At 38.9% G+C, this 13,884-nt stretch overlaps 1 protein-coding gene across 3 annotated transcripts in view; it reads right to left on the reverse strand.

The window, feature by feature from the left end:
• Window positions 1–13,884, reverse strand: part of Xrcc5 (X-ray repair cross complementing 5) — a 96,383-nt gene that overhangs the window by 11,475 nt on the left and 71,024 nt on the right. For all 3 annotated transcript variants that reach the window (XM_048344801.1, XM_048344800.1, XM_048344802.1), the window contains 3 exons: window positions 6,640–6,749; window positions 3,583–3,679; window positions 1,710–1,777 (listed from right to left, as the gene is read on the reverse strand). In XM_048344801.1, the coding sequence (XP_048200758.1) occupies window positions 1,710–1,777; window positions 3,583–3,679; window positions 6,640–6,749 (275 nt within the window). The remainder of the gene's footprint in view (window positions 1–1,709; window positions 1,778–3,582; window positions 3,680–6,639; window positions 6,750–13,884) is intronic.

Genomic DNA, 13,884 nt, shown 5'->3' on the forward strand with positions numbered 1-13,884 from the left:
AGTATAGGGTTGCAGAAGACTGGCAGACACTATGGACCCCTCAGTAGACGAATGGATCAGGAAAATGTGGCATATATACACAATGGAATTTTATGCCTCTATCAGAAAGAATGACATTGCCCCATTCGTAAGGAAATGGAAGGACTTGGAAAAAAATTATACTAAGTGAAGTGAGCCAGACCCAAAGAAACATAGACTCTATGGTCTCCCTCATAGGGAATAATTAGCACAGGTTTAGGCTAGTCACTTATGAATGCATAAGATGATGCTAAGTGAAATGAACTCCATGTTACGGAAATGACTGTTATATCATTGTTGTAATTACTTTCAACATGCCATGTGAAACTGTAGCTTCTATCGTTGATGATCCTCTTGTATCCCCTTCCTGTGGTTGTACCCGCACTATCACTGTTTCTTATCTGAGTACATTGGAAACTGTATATACTGGTATTAGAACTAGGAAAGTGAAAGGGAATATCAAAACCGGAGACAAATGACTACAAAAGCAATACTTGCGAAACCATTTGGTGTAAACCAACTGAACAACTCATGGGGGGAGAGGGAAAGGGGGAGGGGGGAGGGGGGAATGAGGGAGGAGGTAGTAAACAGTACAAGAAATGTACCCAAGGCCTAACATATAAAACTGTAACCTCTCTGTACATCACTTTGACAATAAATAAGAAAAAAATGATATTTTCAATTTGTCCTGAATTTACACAAAAGATGAACAATTCCAGCCTTGTTCTTGCCATTTCCTTAACTGATTCCTGTCCCTCAGCCTTCCAGGTTAAGCTCTCCCTTAGCATGTACAATTACTTTTTGAGTCTCAAAAATATCCAGTAACTAAGCTTTCTTGGGCTCCTAGAGCACAGGGTGTTGTCACTGATCAGTGTGCAGCATACTTCTAGGCTTGGCATGAGATGAGTCTCAGCTTCCTAACTTCTGGCTTTCAGTACTATGCTACAGTGACTACAAAGCAAACACCTTCAGCTTTTGAGCTATTCAGTTCAATTTCATCACAACCTTGAGGTACAATGAAGGACTACTAACTAAGCAGCATATGTACTAGAATCATAGCTGAGTCCAATTCAATACTCATACACCAAACAGGAACGCCTGGACCTAACAACTGTGCCAATTACATGGAGTCTTTGATTGAAAACATCTAGTTGTCCATTTTGCTAGACTATTAGTGTTCCTGTACTTACTGTGAGTTATAATCACCCAAAGGGCTCCAACAAACAAACCATCCCAGGACCCATCTCAGAACAACAGAACCTGTACTGCTTTGTTGTTGTTTTGCAGTTCTGGGAGTTGAATCACTGAGCTACAAGCAACACCCCCAGCCCTTATTTTTATTCAGTATTTACAAAGGGGGTAGGGAGAGCTCCCAGGTGACTCAAGTGTGGCCTTGGTGGGAATTACAGCCCTTACTGGGCTCTAGTTAAATGTGGTATATTTTGGGCTCAGCAATTTTATAGCCACAGAGGCCAGGACTGTAGGTAAGTTCTTGAAACATAACCATGGTCAATGGGAAACCAAGCAGATTATATTGTCTCACATGAAGAGGTTGCACTTGTTGGTTCACTTGTTGGTTGAGTAAAGAATGGGTTTCCCTATTTTAGTTAATCTTAAAATTTAACTTCTTCAATGGTATCAAGGAAAACAGTGTAGTAATTCAGCCAAAGCAGGGAGTCAGCTCTTCTTACCTGTTTGGCTTCTTCAGCTGTGACAGAGCTTCCAGAGGCTTCATCTTTGGAGATCAGTGTAATTCCATCTAGAAAGCAATTCGTGGGGTTAAATTCATCAATTCAACCTCCATTTCCTTTCTACCACACCTCTGTCTATCTCTGCTCTGGAGTGTTTTTTGTTTTCCAGTCCTAGGGCTTGAACGCAGGGCCTGGGCACTATCCCTGAACTTCTTTTTGGCTCAAGGTTAGCACTCTACCACTTGAGCCACAGTGCAACTTTCCGCTTTTTCTATTTAAGTGTTACTGAGGAATCAAACCCAGGGCTTTATACATGCTAGGCAAGCACTCTACCACTAAGCCACATTCTCAGGCCATGGAGATTTTTTAAGCAATAAAATTATGCTGTTCTAGAGAAAATATAAAATGGTAATAGCAATTAATGCATACTATCCTGTCATCTCACAACATTACCCTCTCTACTGTCTTGGCTAGTATAATGAGCAAGAAAAGCTACCTTAAGTTCTACCTGCTCCATGAAGTCTTCCTTGATCAGCTCCAGACAGAAATACCTTTTTCTTTAGAATGCTCAGATCACTAATAATGTTTATCTCTTTGCAATGCCTTTATCACATCCTGTATCACTAGGTGTACCTATGTTATCTCTCCTAATGGACTATACTTGCAACAAGAATGGGGGCTATCTTATTCCTCCCCAAATTTCTCTCCATGTACTACATGAGTGATACTCAATAAATAAATAAATGCTTGAATGACTTCATACCCAGTGTGGGACTCTGCAGACATTCTTCAATTTTAACCCTATGAGGGCCAATCAAGGATAGAATATCTATTCTCTAGTTTTCTCTTCCCCTAAGCTATTCCTCTATCTCAAATGGGTCATGGAGGATATACCTTCGGAAAAACACATGCATTTAAAATCCATTTGTACCTAGAAACAGCACAGGTTGTGTGTAGTCTGTCAATAGTATATAAGCCCTTGGAAAATGCATACCCTGTAAGTTTCTTTTCAGCAAATAATATGCTATAGCATTCAGTAATCACCGGAATCAACCTATTTCATCTACTGGGGTAACAACAGGGACACAGAAGTGATTTGAGCAAGCCCTGTTTACCACCCATCCTAATTGCTTTTGCTCTCGAGTGTAGAGGTTAAAGGGCTGAAAAATTAACTGTCAGGGAAATGGTTGCCTATGTGATAAAATGCTGTCTGTTAGAAACAAATTCTGGCTTCTGATCAAAAGTGAAAAGTTTTCATACCATCTCTTAAGCATGTTTTCCTAATATGTATTTCTAAGAAATGAAATCTATACTTGGGTTCTGAAAAAAAATTAACTGGGTAATATTTGTGAAAAAGTGGGAAATGGCATGAAAGAAACTAAACATCAAAAGTAACATGGAACCCCATTCACACTGGCTGCTGTCAAAAGTGGCAATGGAATGGCTCTGGGGCATGAAGAGGCTGAGCCTTGACATGGAAAGCCCAGAGCACAGTAATTAAAAGTGGCAGGAACACAAAATGAAGGAGAGTCATCCATGTGTTGTGACCCGGCATGGCTGAAATGGCCTAGAATCTGAGAAAGGGGAAACATTAGCCCACAAAGCTGCTGAGCTCAACAAACAGAAATTTCAGAAACTTAGACACACCACTCAAAGATGGGATATCTGATGTTTATTTCTTAGGTATTACTGTGGTTGTGCTCATTTAGCAAGATTTTGAGTTCAATGAATCCTGAGCACTTTATGAAGTGAAGTAGAAATTCATAAAGTCCCATCAAAGGCATGCTATGTAATTTAAAAGTAGAAGCTATGTGTACTTTTAGAAAAAATAGTATAAATATTTGGGGGGGGAGGGAAGCAAATGACACCTTACCCTGGACCACAATTTCCCAGAAATGACTTAATTGTTTAATTTCCACTTTCTCTCGAAGGGCTTTCAGGAAAGTGTTGAAGCGCTGCTCTTCTGAAAACTGTGCGAGGGAGTAGAGGCGGAGGAGGCAACCAGTCAGAGTGAATACAATACCGACCAAACAACTATTTAATTTGAAGCCATCATATTTATATTAAAAGCAAAAAACCTAAATGAAAGGTTTTTCTTTGGAAAATAGAAGCTGGCAATTAAAATTTACTTTGTTCATTTTGAACCAGAAACCTTTCTATGCATGAAAACACAAAGATTCTCACAGCCTACAGTTTTGGGGGAGCCTACAGTTTTGCTTTAGTATTTATTTACAGATAATTTCAAATGAAACTAGACAGAATGACTAAGCTTTAGTAACTGTCAACCCAGTGAAACTTGTCTCACCTGTGCCTCTTGCCTTTTTTAAAGAAAACATACCTAAGTGCCATTATATATCACATAAAATGATCAATTATTTAACAGGAACAAAGAATCAGTTGGTGTTTATGTTCTTTTTTGTCATTTTTTAAATTAAATATATTTTACTGCTATTATAAAGATGATGTACAGAGGGGTTACAGCTACATAAATCTAGTAAAGTACATTCCTTTTTGGACAATGTCAGCCTTCCCTGCTCTCTGCCAGTTTTTCCCTCTTGTCCTCACATGTAAGTTGTATAGTTCATTTTCAACACAGTGTCTAGTGAGTTTGACTACTGCATTTATTCACCCTTTGACCTTCCATTTCTGTGCCCCTTTTACTCTCTCAAAGACAGATACATGAATAAACAAGAAAAAAGAAAAAGAAAAAAGAAATTTCTGTTTCCATTTCGTGTACTTCATTTTGATAAATATTATTTTATATGTTCCAAAGCACAAAAGCATTGTGTTCCTCTCCTAAGAGTATCTTCTACTGGCCTCACTGTGTGTGAGGCCTGGAGTCCTGTGTAATTTATCATGTCCCAATATATTTTAGATCTAGCTTCTGCATATGAGAGAAAACATACACTGTTTGTCTCTCTGAGCTTGGCTTCCCTCACTTTACATGATTTGTTCTAGGTTCTTCCTTCCTTGATTTTCAAATTTATTTTTCAATTTATATTTTTCAATCTATATTCCCAAGCACAGTGGATCAAGTCTGTAATCCTAATTACTTGAGAAGTGGAGATTGGGGAGGCCAGCCAGGTAAAGTTTGCAAAACTCTACTTCAACTGATGGCTGGGTGCAGAAGAATGTACCTCTTATCCCAGCTACAAGAGAAGCACAATGGCTATATGGAGAAGCACAAGAGGAGGATTATGGTACAGGCCATCTTGGGCATAAGGCACGACTCAAAAATAACAACACAAAAAAAGCTTGCAGAGTGGCTCAGGTGGTAGAATTCCTATCTGGAAAATGGGAGGTCCCGAGTTCAAACCCTAATATTAACCAAAAGGAGGGGTGTTATATTAAATTGACTGGTGTGTCTCTGGTCTCGTATGCTTTCCCCCATTTTTCTTTTATTGTTTTGTAGTGCTGGGACTTAGGCGCATGCTAGGCCTATGCTTTACCACTGAGCTATACTGTAGACCTCTTTTTTTATTTATTTTTTTTTGGTGCCAGTCCTGGGCCTTGAACTCAGGGCCTGGGCACAGTCCTTCAGCTTCTTTTCCTCAAGGCTAGTGCTCTACCATTTGAGCCACAGTTCTACTTCAGGCTTTTTGGTAGTTTATTAGAGTCTCACAAGCCTTCCGCCTTCCTGCTCAGACTGACTTTGAACCAAGATCCTCAGATCTCAGTCTCCTGAGTAGCCAGGATTATGGACATGAGCCACCAATGCCTGGCTAGACCTCTCTTTTTTTAAGCAGTCATAGACATGCAGTAGCAATAGTGTGCACAGTGTTATGGGATGCTCCATCAGATAACTGCCTGGGGTAGTACTTGAAAAAGCAATACATTTTTACTGTCATTTTCTTCCCTTTTTAGCTACATCTTTCTCTATCCAAATGAATCATCCTTAGTCTAGTCTAGTCTAATCTTGTCTTTTATCTATAGAGTATTTGGGTCATTTACTTCTAAGTCTTTTATTCTAATGTAATTTTAACAAATTTCTCATTTTCTTGTCATTCTTTGTACGCCCTTAAATTATTCAAGAATTAATTAATTCATTTATTTAGCAAATATTTCATGAATAACCACACGAGAAGCTCTATTAACAACTCTGCCTACTTTATAAATAAACTTTCTGAGATTTGAGGAACGCAGTTTGAAACCAGCTCAGGCAGGAGAGTTCCTGAGACTCTTATCTCCAATAAACTACCACAAAATCTGGAAGTAGAGTGGTAGCTCAAGTGGTACAGCACTAGCCCTAAGCCAAAATAAGAAGCCTCAGGGACAGCACCCAGGCCCTGAGTTCAAGCTCGAGAACTGGCAAAACAAATGAATAGATATATACTTCGTATTTCAAATTTGCTCACCTCTTGCCTAGCTAGAAATACATAGGCCTACAAATAATTTGGGAGGTTTTTTAGAAGTGTTTTCTAAAATTTCACAATTAAAAACACGAATTGAAAGTACATACAAATACACATAAGGATGGGGAGGAGGACTAATTATTTTTCAGCATTTTTTCTTTATTGTTTTATCTAGATTCTCCATCCTGTCTTTGTAAAGAATTTCTTGATAACTACAGCAATATATATTTTCCATCATTTTTTGCTAAAATACTTAGCTCATCCTTCATAATAATGACAGACCGGTCTGATCAGAGATTACAATGGAAATTTCCTCAGTTCTTTAAGTAAGAACCTAAAGCCAGGCCTCTAGAGTTCTAAAAAGCAAACTTCTAGGAATAAGACACCCCACCCAACCACCCACTGCTCCTCAAAAATGACAATGATGGCAGTAGTATTACTATGTCCCATAGTTTATAGTGCTCTGTACACCTAGAATGAAAACTTCCAAATCCTCGGCTTATTTGTGGGGCTTATTTGTGTTAGTTTGCCTCTCCCCATGACAGCAGGGGAAAAACAATACAGGAGAGGACAGTTACCTGAATGGCGTCTTCTCGAAAAGCTCTGATGCAGTCCATGCTCTTCATAAAATATGGTGTTTCATTCGTCTCCAAAAACTGTTCAATGTGGTTTATTAGCTGGTGGCTCACTAGAATATAAGACAATACATTTATTTTCCTAAATGTGAGTGATCATTGCTGGACAAAGTTTGCTTCTTGGTAGGTGACAACAACAATGAACTCCTAGTCGTTTCTTTTAGGAGTGATGAGGGGCAAAACTCTGACTTCACAAGTCTATTCTTAAATTCAGGTAATTAATACTTACTAGTATTTTTCAAGAAATAAAACTTAATTTCTAAAATGCTTGAAATTATAGCTATTCCTTTGAGCTGACAAGTACTAGTTTGTAGTAGTTTTTTGTTTTGTTTTAATCTTATTGTTGCTTTATGCTCCCCTTCCCAGCCAGAATCTAGGGGATGTTTGGGCAACTCAAAACTATGTCCCCTGATACAATCATAGAAAATAAATGCTCTAGTCCCTCCGCTAACTCTACTCAGGATAACAAATTGTGCCACACAGTGCAAAGCACTAAGCCACAGTCACCACAGCTTTGACTAATCCCAGATTAAATTAGAGAAGAAGAGCCTTGGTCTTAACACAGCATCCATTAGAATGAAAAAGCATTACTTATATCTTATATCTTTAGTCAGACCTAATTGTTTTCTTTGTTGCTCCCCCTCCACCAGCTATGCATAGTTACTATACAATAACTGTCAGCAAGCAACATATGGGGGGAGAAAACCACAGGAAAAACAGAAAGTGTGAAAGTTATCAAGGAACTTAATTTACTGAAGTTAAGTGACCCTTAAGATCTTTATCAAAGAACAAACCAAAGCAACAACCTGAAGGTCACACTTTCTCCTCTGAAAGCACCCAATAGCTGGCTGGTGAACAATTAGTGCCAAATGGTCAAGATATTCTAAAGCTGCCATGTTTACCAAAATCATGACCTCATTTCAACATTATGAACACAGTAAGAAAGCAAACTACTTAAAAGAGTGATCTGAACATTGTGCAATGCTCTGTGAAAGATATGAGATTGGTGCAAAGCACCTTATAGTGTGAGAACTGGACAAACCATTTTCCAATACAGCAATTTTGCAGCAAAGGAAAAACATCCCTCAGTAACCATTTTATCTCTTCTACCAACTAGATTATGATCTCCATTATAACAAATTTCATTTAACAAGCTTCAAGAATTAAAGAAATATTTCTCCGCAACTTCAGAAGCCCTTTACCTATATCTCCTCTTCTAGCAGCGACTTAATATCCAAGTATAATTCAAAGGAGACAAGCATGTTCCAATGGTCTTTTCAGACAAGGCAAATAATGCACCCCTGGTTAGCAGGCTGAACAGAAAACCCATCAGCAAGAAGCTCAAAGCAAAAAGAAGGGATCTTCTTTTCTGCTCAGAAAGGCAAAGTAATAGAAATGTTTGGTATTTCTCATTTCACATACAGAAGCCTACTTTATCAGATAGTTTGGTATAACATTTTTCCAGCTTTACATATCTAGGCACAAATAAAAACCTCTGCAGGCCAAAGCAGCAATTCCAGAGACTCCACATTTGCCATTCCTTTTGAGATGCTAATGAAGAATCTTAGGAAGCTATAATATAAATATTTCCCTTTGATTGATTTAATAATTATTTTCATTAATTTATCCTAGCAATTTTTTTTTCTGTAACTACTGTGGAAAAGACGCTTTGCAAAACCAAGTGTTAGTGGTTCATGCTTGTAGTTGTAGCTATGTGGGAGGCTGAGATCTGGGGGATTGTGGTTCAAGACCAGCCTGGGTAAATAAGTTTGCTAGACTCCATCTCTAAAATAACCAGCAAAAAAGTTCAGCTCTAAGCATGGCTCAAGTGGTAGAGCACCAACTGAGTAAGCAGAGTGAGCAGAATGCCTTGAGTTTAAACCTTACTATTAAAAGGAAGAAAAAAGACATTATTGTTATGTTCTGAAGGAAATTCAAGCTGAAAGACCCTTGCCTTTGAGGAACTTACAGTCTACTAGGAAATATAACATATTTACAAAAATAGTAATAGACCATAAACATAAAGAGGGCTGGCTGTTATGAAATCACATTAATTGATTTCAATTTTTTTTTGCATACTAGTCTAAATTGTTAAAAATCTCTGGTTATTATTGCAAGCTTCTTGAATGAACATGGACAGATCTCTGATTGAATAATAAAATGGAGAATTGGCTATTGTCTAGCCAAAATAAGCCTATATACAAAAAGTAGAAAGCCGGACATCTGTGGCTAGGGCCTATAATCCTAGCTAATCAGAAGGCTCTGAGATCTGAGGATCACAGTTCAATGCCAGCCCAGGCAGGAAAGTCCATGAGACTCTTATCTCCAAGTAACCACCAGAAAACCGGAAGTAGGTAAGTGGTACTCAAGTAGTAGAGTGCAAACCCTGATCTGAAGAGCTCAAGGACAGTGCCCTGGCCCAGAGTTCAAATCCCATGACAGACAAAAAAAAAAAAAAAAAAAAGTAGAGGTGGAAAAAAGAATCTGCAGGACGTGTGTGACAAAAGTCAAACAGTCCCTTACCTGGACAAGAGTAGAGGAAGAAAAGGAGTAAGAACTAGATAGGAAAAGAGGTAGAGGGGAAAGAAAGGGACACATGTGAGGCCCCTGAGGGAAAGATGTGGCTTGATTCCTTAGAAAGCATAGAAGAATGAGGTGGCTGTAGGAATTACAGTACTGAAAGACTGGGCAGAGGAAGAGAGACGCTTCCAGTAACTAAAAATAGGAAAGGAAAACCAGTAGGATTCATATCTTAGATACTAAGAGAAAATTTTAATAAGATTTAAGATTTAAAGTAAGTTTATAAAGAGGACAAGGAATAAAGGCTGAACTTTAGGAAATCTTATAGACCAGGAGCCCCAGAAGCAACTAAAGGTACCAAATTCTTTGCAAAAAATAGTTTCCTGACCCATTTTATCTTGAAATATGAGAGAATAAGCAGGAATGTGCATTCACATGCACACACAGGCAGGGGAGGGGCATATGATTTTACAGAAAAAACTATTCAAAAGAAATGACAATCTGCAAATGTGAAAGCCAACAATTCATTTACAAGCTATATGTGAAAGCATATAAAGAAAATGAAGTGGGGGTTGCAATAATCCACTTTCTAGGTAGTATTAGCCTAACCTCCTCCATCTTTCTACCCAGTCTGCCACCTTCGACAGAAACAAAACTGCCTTTCCCTGAAATCAGATGACACAGACTTTTCCCCCCAAACAGGTGACACGGGCTTTTACTTAAAAACAGGTGATGTGGGTAGCTGCAATCACAAGTGGCAGCCCCTTCCCCAATGTAATTTCCCCTTCCCTTGTTTATGCAGCTACAACTGTAAATGTTAACCCCTTCCACAATGCAGTTTCCCACTCTCACGTTCCACATAAACCCAGCCCTATAAAACTGTGCTGGCAGCCTGGCCCAGCTGCTACTCTCTGCCCATGAGGTAGCCTGTCAGGTTACTGACATTAAATTCTTTTTCCTTTATATGTGACCATGTGTCGGAGTGATTTTCTTGGGGAAGTCATTCAGTTAGGAATGAGACCTCATGTATCTATGGACTTGTCTGGATTTGGTTTCATATTTCAGACTATTTTATCCTTTCTTCTAGGTGGTTCAAATATACAGGCAGGTAAACATATCCAAACAGTAATAAATATAGCCAGATTTTGCCCTTCTAGGAATGGTTAGTTATAAAGCCAGCACATGTGGTCCATGATTCTGAATTCCATCACTTTATCTAGGTAGACTATCTTGTGGTTCCCTAACTATAATGCATCACTTAACATTAGGGAATAAATGTGATAACTAATGCTTTATAGAATGAATATTAGGATGAGATGTAAAAACTTTTGCTTCCCAAGTTTGGTGGCACTTTCTATTTCCCTGCCATTTTTGAAAAACATGAATGCAGGAATGGCTAGCAAAAATAATATTCTACCTTGGATGGATTATGCTTGACTCCTCGCCATCCTCTGCCCATGTACAGAAAATGCCGGCCTACAAAGTGCTCTTCTCTGCTTCTAGAGCAATTATAGGCCTAAGGGATGGTCTGTCAAACCTTCATACTCAGTAAATGACAGCCCCAATTATAATTCACCAAAATGTTCTTCAGAATTAGCCAGTGACTCAATAATACTCATTAGTAGCTAATGTAAAAAATGGCCACTGGAAGAGCCATCCATCTTAGAGGACACTAAGTCAGGCACAGGGCTATCAATTATCTCAAAGAAGACTTACAAAATGTCTATTTTAGATTTTGAGGCTTTATAGATGAGATTTATATATTGGCCCAGTATCTTACCTGAGTATAGACACTGATACACCAGGTTAACTTCAATGCACTCACACCTCAGTGTTACATTCAAAAGGCTTGCAGCTTCATGTATTACATAAAAAGAAAATGTTCTTTTTCTTTCTTACTCTGAAATATATGTGCTCCCTCTCTAACAGAAGACATTCAACACCATCCAAAATCCTTCTTGGTACATGGAACAAGGGTCAAAAACCCAAGGCTGTGAGCTTCTGACTATATTTACTCACTACTTTGGCTTTATACAAAAGACATTTCCAGTCCAGTGAAAGGAAGTTTTCTATTATGGATTTTTCCCTTTATCTGACATAGATAAAACAGTAGTAGGTTCATTCATCTGTCACACACCATGTTTGAAGTTGTTTGCATTGAAAATGATTTTGCTGAACCCAGGATGTTTCCAAATTTAATTCTATCTCATGGCTCATATGAATTTTCCTTCTTAAAAATGTCCCTTTTGCAGATGTCAGCAGCTAAATCATTTAAAAATGTTAAGAACAGATTTACATACCCAATAACAATACTATCTTTATTAAAAAGATCAAAAGGCCACAATAAAAATTGAGCATTTAAATCAATAAGAATAAGATCAGGCCACTCATTACTGTTAACAGACTAAAAAAGGAGTACTATTCATTAGTAATAAAACTCTAGGAGTCTGCTCCACCATCAACCAACCCCACATGTAAATCACTGCGATTTTTTTGTTTTGTTGGTTGTAGGGCTTTAACTCAGGGCCTGGGCACTGTCCCTGGGCCGATTTGTGCTCAAGGCTAGCACTCTACCACTTGAGCCACAGCGCCACTTCTGGTTTTTGAATGGTAAATTGGAGATAAAGAGTCTTCCAGGGACTTTTCTGCCCGGGCTGGCCTCAAACTACCATCTTCAGATCTTAACCTCCTGAGAAGCTAGGATTACAGGTGTGAGCCACCAGTGCCTGGTATAAATCGCTGTTTTAAGCAAGAAACTTACAAGAAGTCTTTGCCTGTCTGTGGTTTTAATATAGGCCGCCCAAACAGAAACAGATCACAAGCCCACAGGTTGCCTATATGCCTCTTTAAGACACAAAATGGACATTACGAAAAGACACTGTGTGTTTATCAGTCAGGATGCAAACCAGAAGAAAAGAGATGGCTCAAAAGTTAATGCAAGGGGCTGGGAATATGGCCTAATGGCAAGAGTGCTTTCCTCCTACACATGAAGCTCTCGGTTCGATTCCCCAGCACCACATATATGGAAAACGGCCAGAAGGGGTGCTGTGGCTCAGGTGGCAGAGTGCTAGCCTTGAGCAGGAAGAAGCCAGGGATGGTGCTCAGGCCCTGAGTCCAAGGCACAGGACTGGCCAAAAAAAAAAAAGTTAATGCAAGTAACTGTTACTGCAGTAACAAAGGGCTGAAAAACTGATTGAGAATGGTACTGAAAGTCAGACATCAGCAACAGCAAGAAGCTTTTACTATGTGGCAAAGGAAAAAAAGATGATGTAACTAAGAGACCACTGGCCTGTTCTATGGGAGGCAAAACAGTGATGACACTGACACTGTCCTACACAGAAAGGGAAGAGGAGCTATCTGGATCCTCGTCCCTCCCTCTTCCACCAAACATCTCCTCTCCCTGCCCCCCCCCCCCCCCGAACCTCCCATTGGCTGAACAGAGCCAGGAAGCCTTTAGCCATGAGAGCCTGGGAAAGCTAACCTACTGGAACCGGGTCCATCCTACCTTTTACCTCCCCTAGACCCAGCGCACACAGAGAATGGGAGTAGATCTCACGGCTACTTGGCACAGTGTGTTATTACACTCTTACTATTTTATGAACTGGATATTTCTAGAAGATAGAAATAACAAGGCATTATTGAGTTTAAATAATAAAGGGAGATAAATTTTTCAAGGTTTTTCATTCTTTTGTAGTGAGATGGGATACAATGAAATCCAATTAAGTTGCTGAAAAAGGTTCACAAGCAAATCTGAAGCTATTTCTAGCCACTTAAATTGTTTTAAGTTGTATTTCTGCAAAAACAGAATTATGTAAAAAACATGCTCTACTTATAACTAAAATATCGCTAGAGCTACATACATTTTGGTTTCCTTCAGTTTTAACTATTTCCCCTTAACAGTTGCCACACAACCATGTCAACCATGACTACAAGAGGAACTAGAAATAACTGAGCCTTTCCCATGGTTTACATGGGAGATTTATTCATGAATATTTAAGCACAAAAAACAAGGTATCCTAAATATCTTTCCTCTGACAAAGATGTGCTGACTTATTTAAATATCCTTTCTACTTCCTTCCAAATGGTTCAAATTTAAGATTCCAGGAAGATTTCCGTTGAATGCTTTTTGTCCTTGCTTTGGTATTTCTGCTTTGTTTTTGGAATTTTGTTTTGTTTTGTTTGTTTGTTTTTTTCCCCAGTCATGAGGCTTGAACTCAGGGCGCTGTCCCTGATCTTTTTTGTTCAAGGCTAGCACTCTACCACTTGAGCCATAGCTCTACTTCTGACTTTTTGGTGGTTAATTGGAGATAAGAGTCTCATGAACCTACCTGCCTGGGCTGTCTTCAAACTGTAATCCTCAGATCTCAGTTTCCTGAGTAGCTAGGATTATAGGTGTGAAGCACTGTTAGTTACCTGGCCAGTTTTTAAAATCTTTAATGAAATATTCCTTTGGGGGAGGCAAGGAAGCCCAATAATATGTACTGGATGGCAAAAAATAAAAAAAAGGAGAAAGAAACTGAAGACTATGAAAAAAAAGCATAAACTTATGAATCTGACAGTACTCTTCAAAAATTTTCTCACCTGGCATGATGGCCCATGCCTGTAATCCTAGCTGCTTAGAGGCTGGGAAGATTAGAAGGATCATGGTTTCCATCAGCCCAGAGCAAA

This window comes from Perognathus longimembris, chromosome 4 (genome assembly GCF_023159225.1).
Source record: "Perognathus longimembris pacificus isolate PPM17 chromosome 4, ASM2315922v1, whole genome shotgun sequence".
Classification (NCBI taxonomy): domain Eukaryota; kingdom Metazoa; phylum Chordata; class Mammalia; order Rodentia; family Heteromyidae; genus Perognathus; species Perognathus longimembris.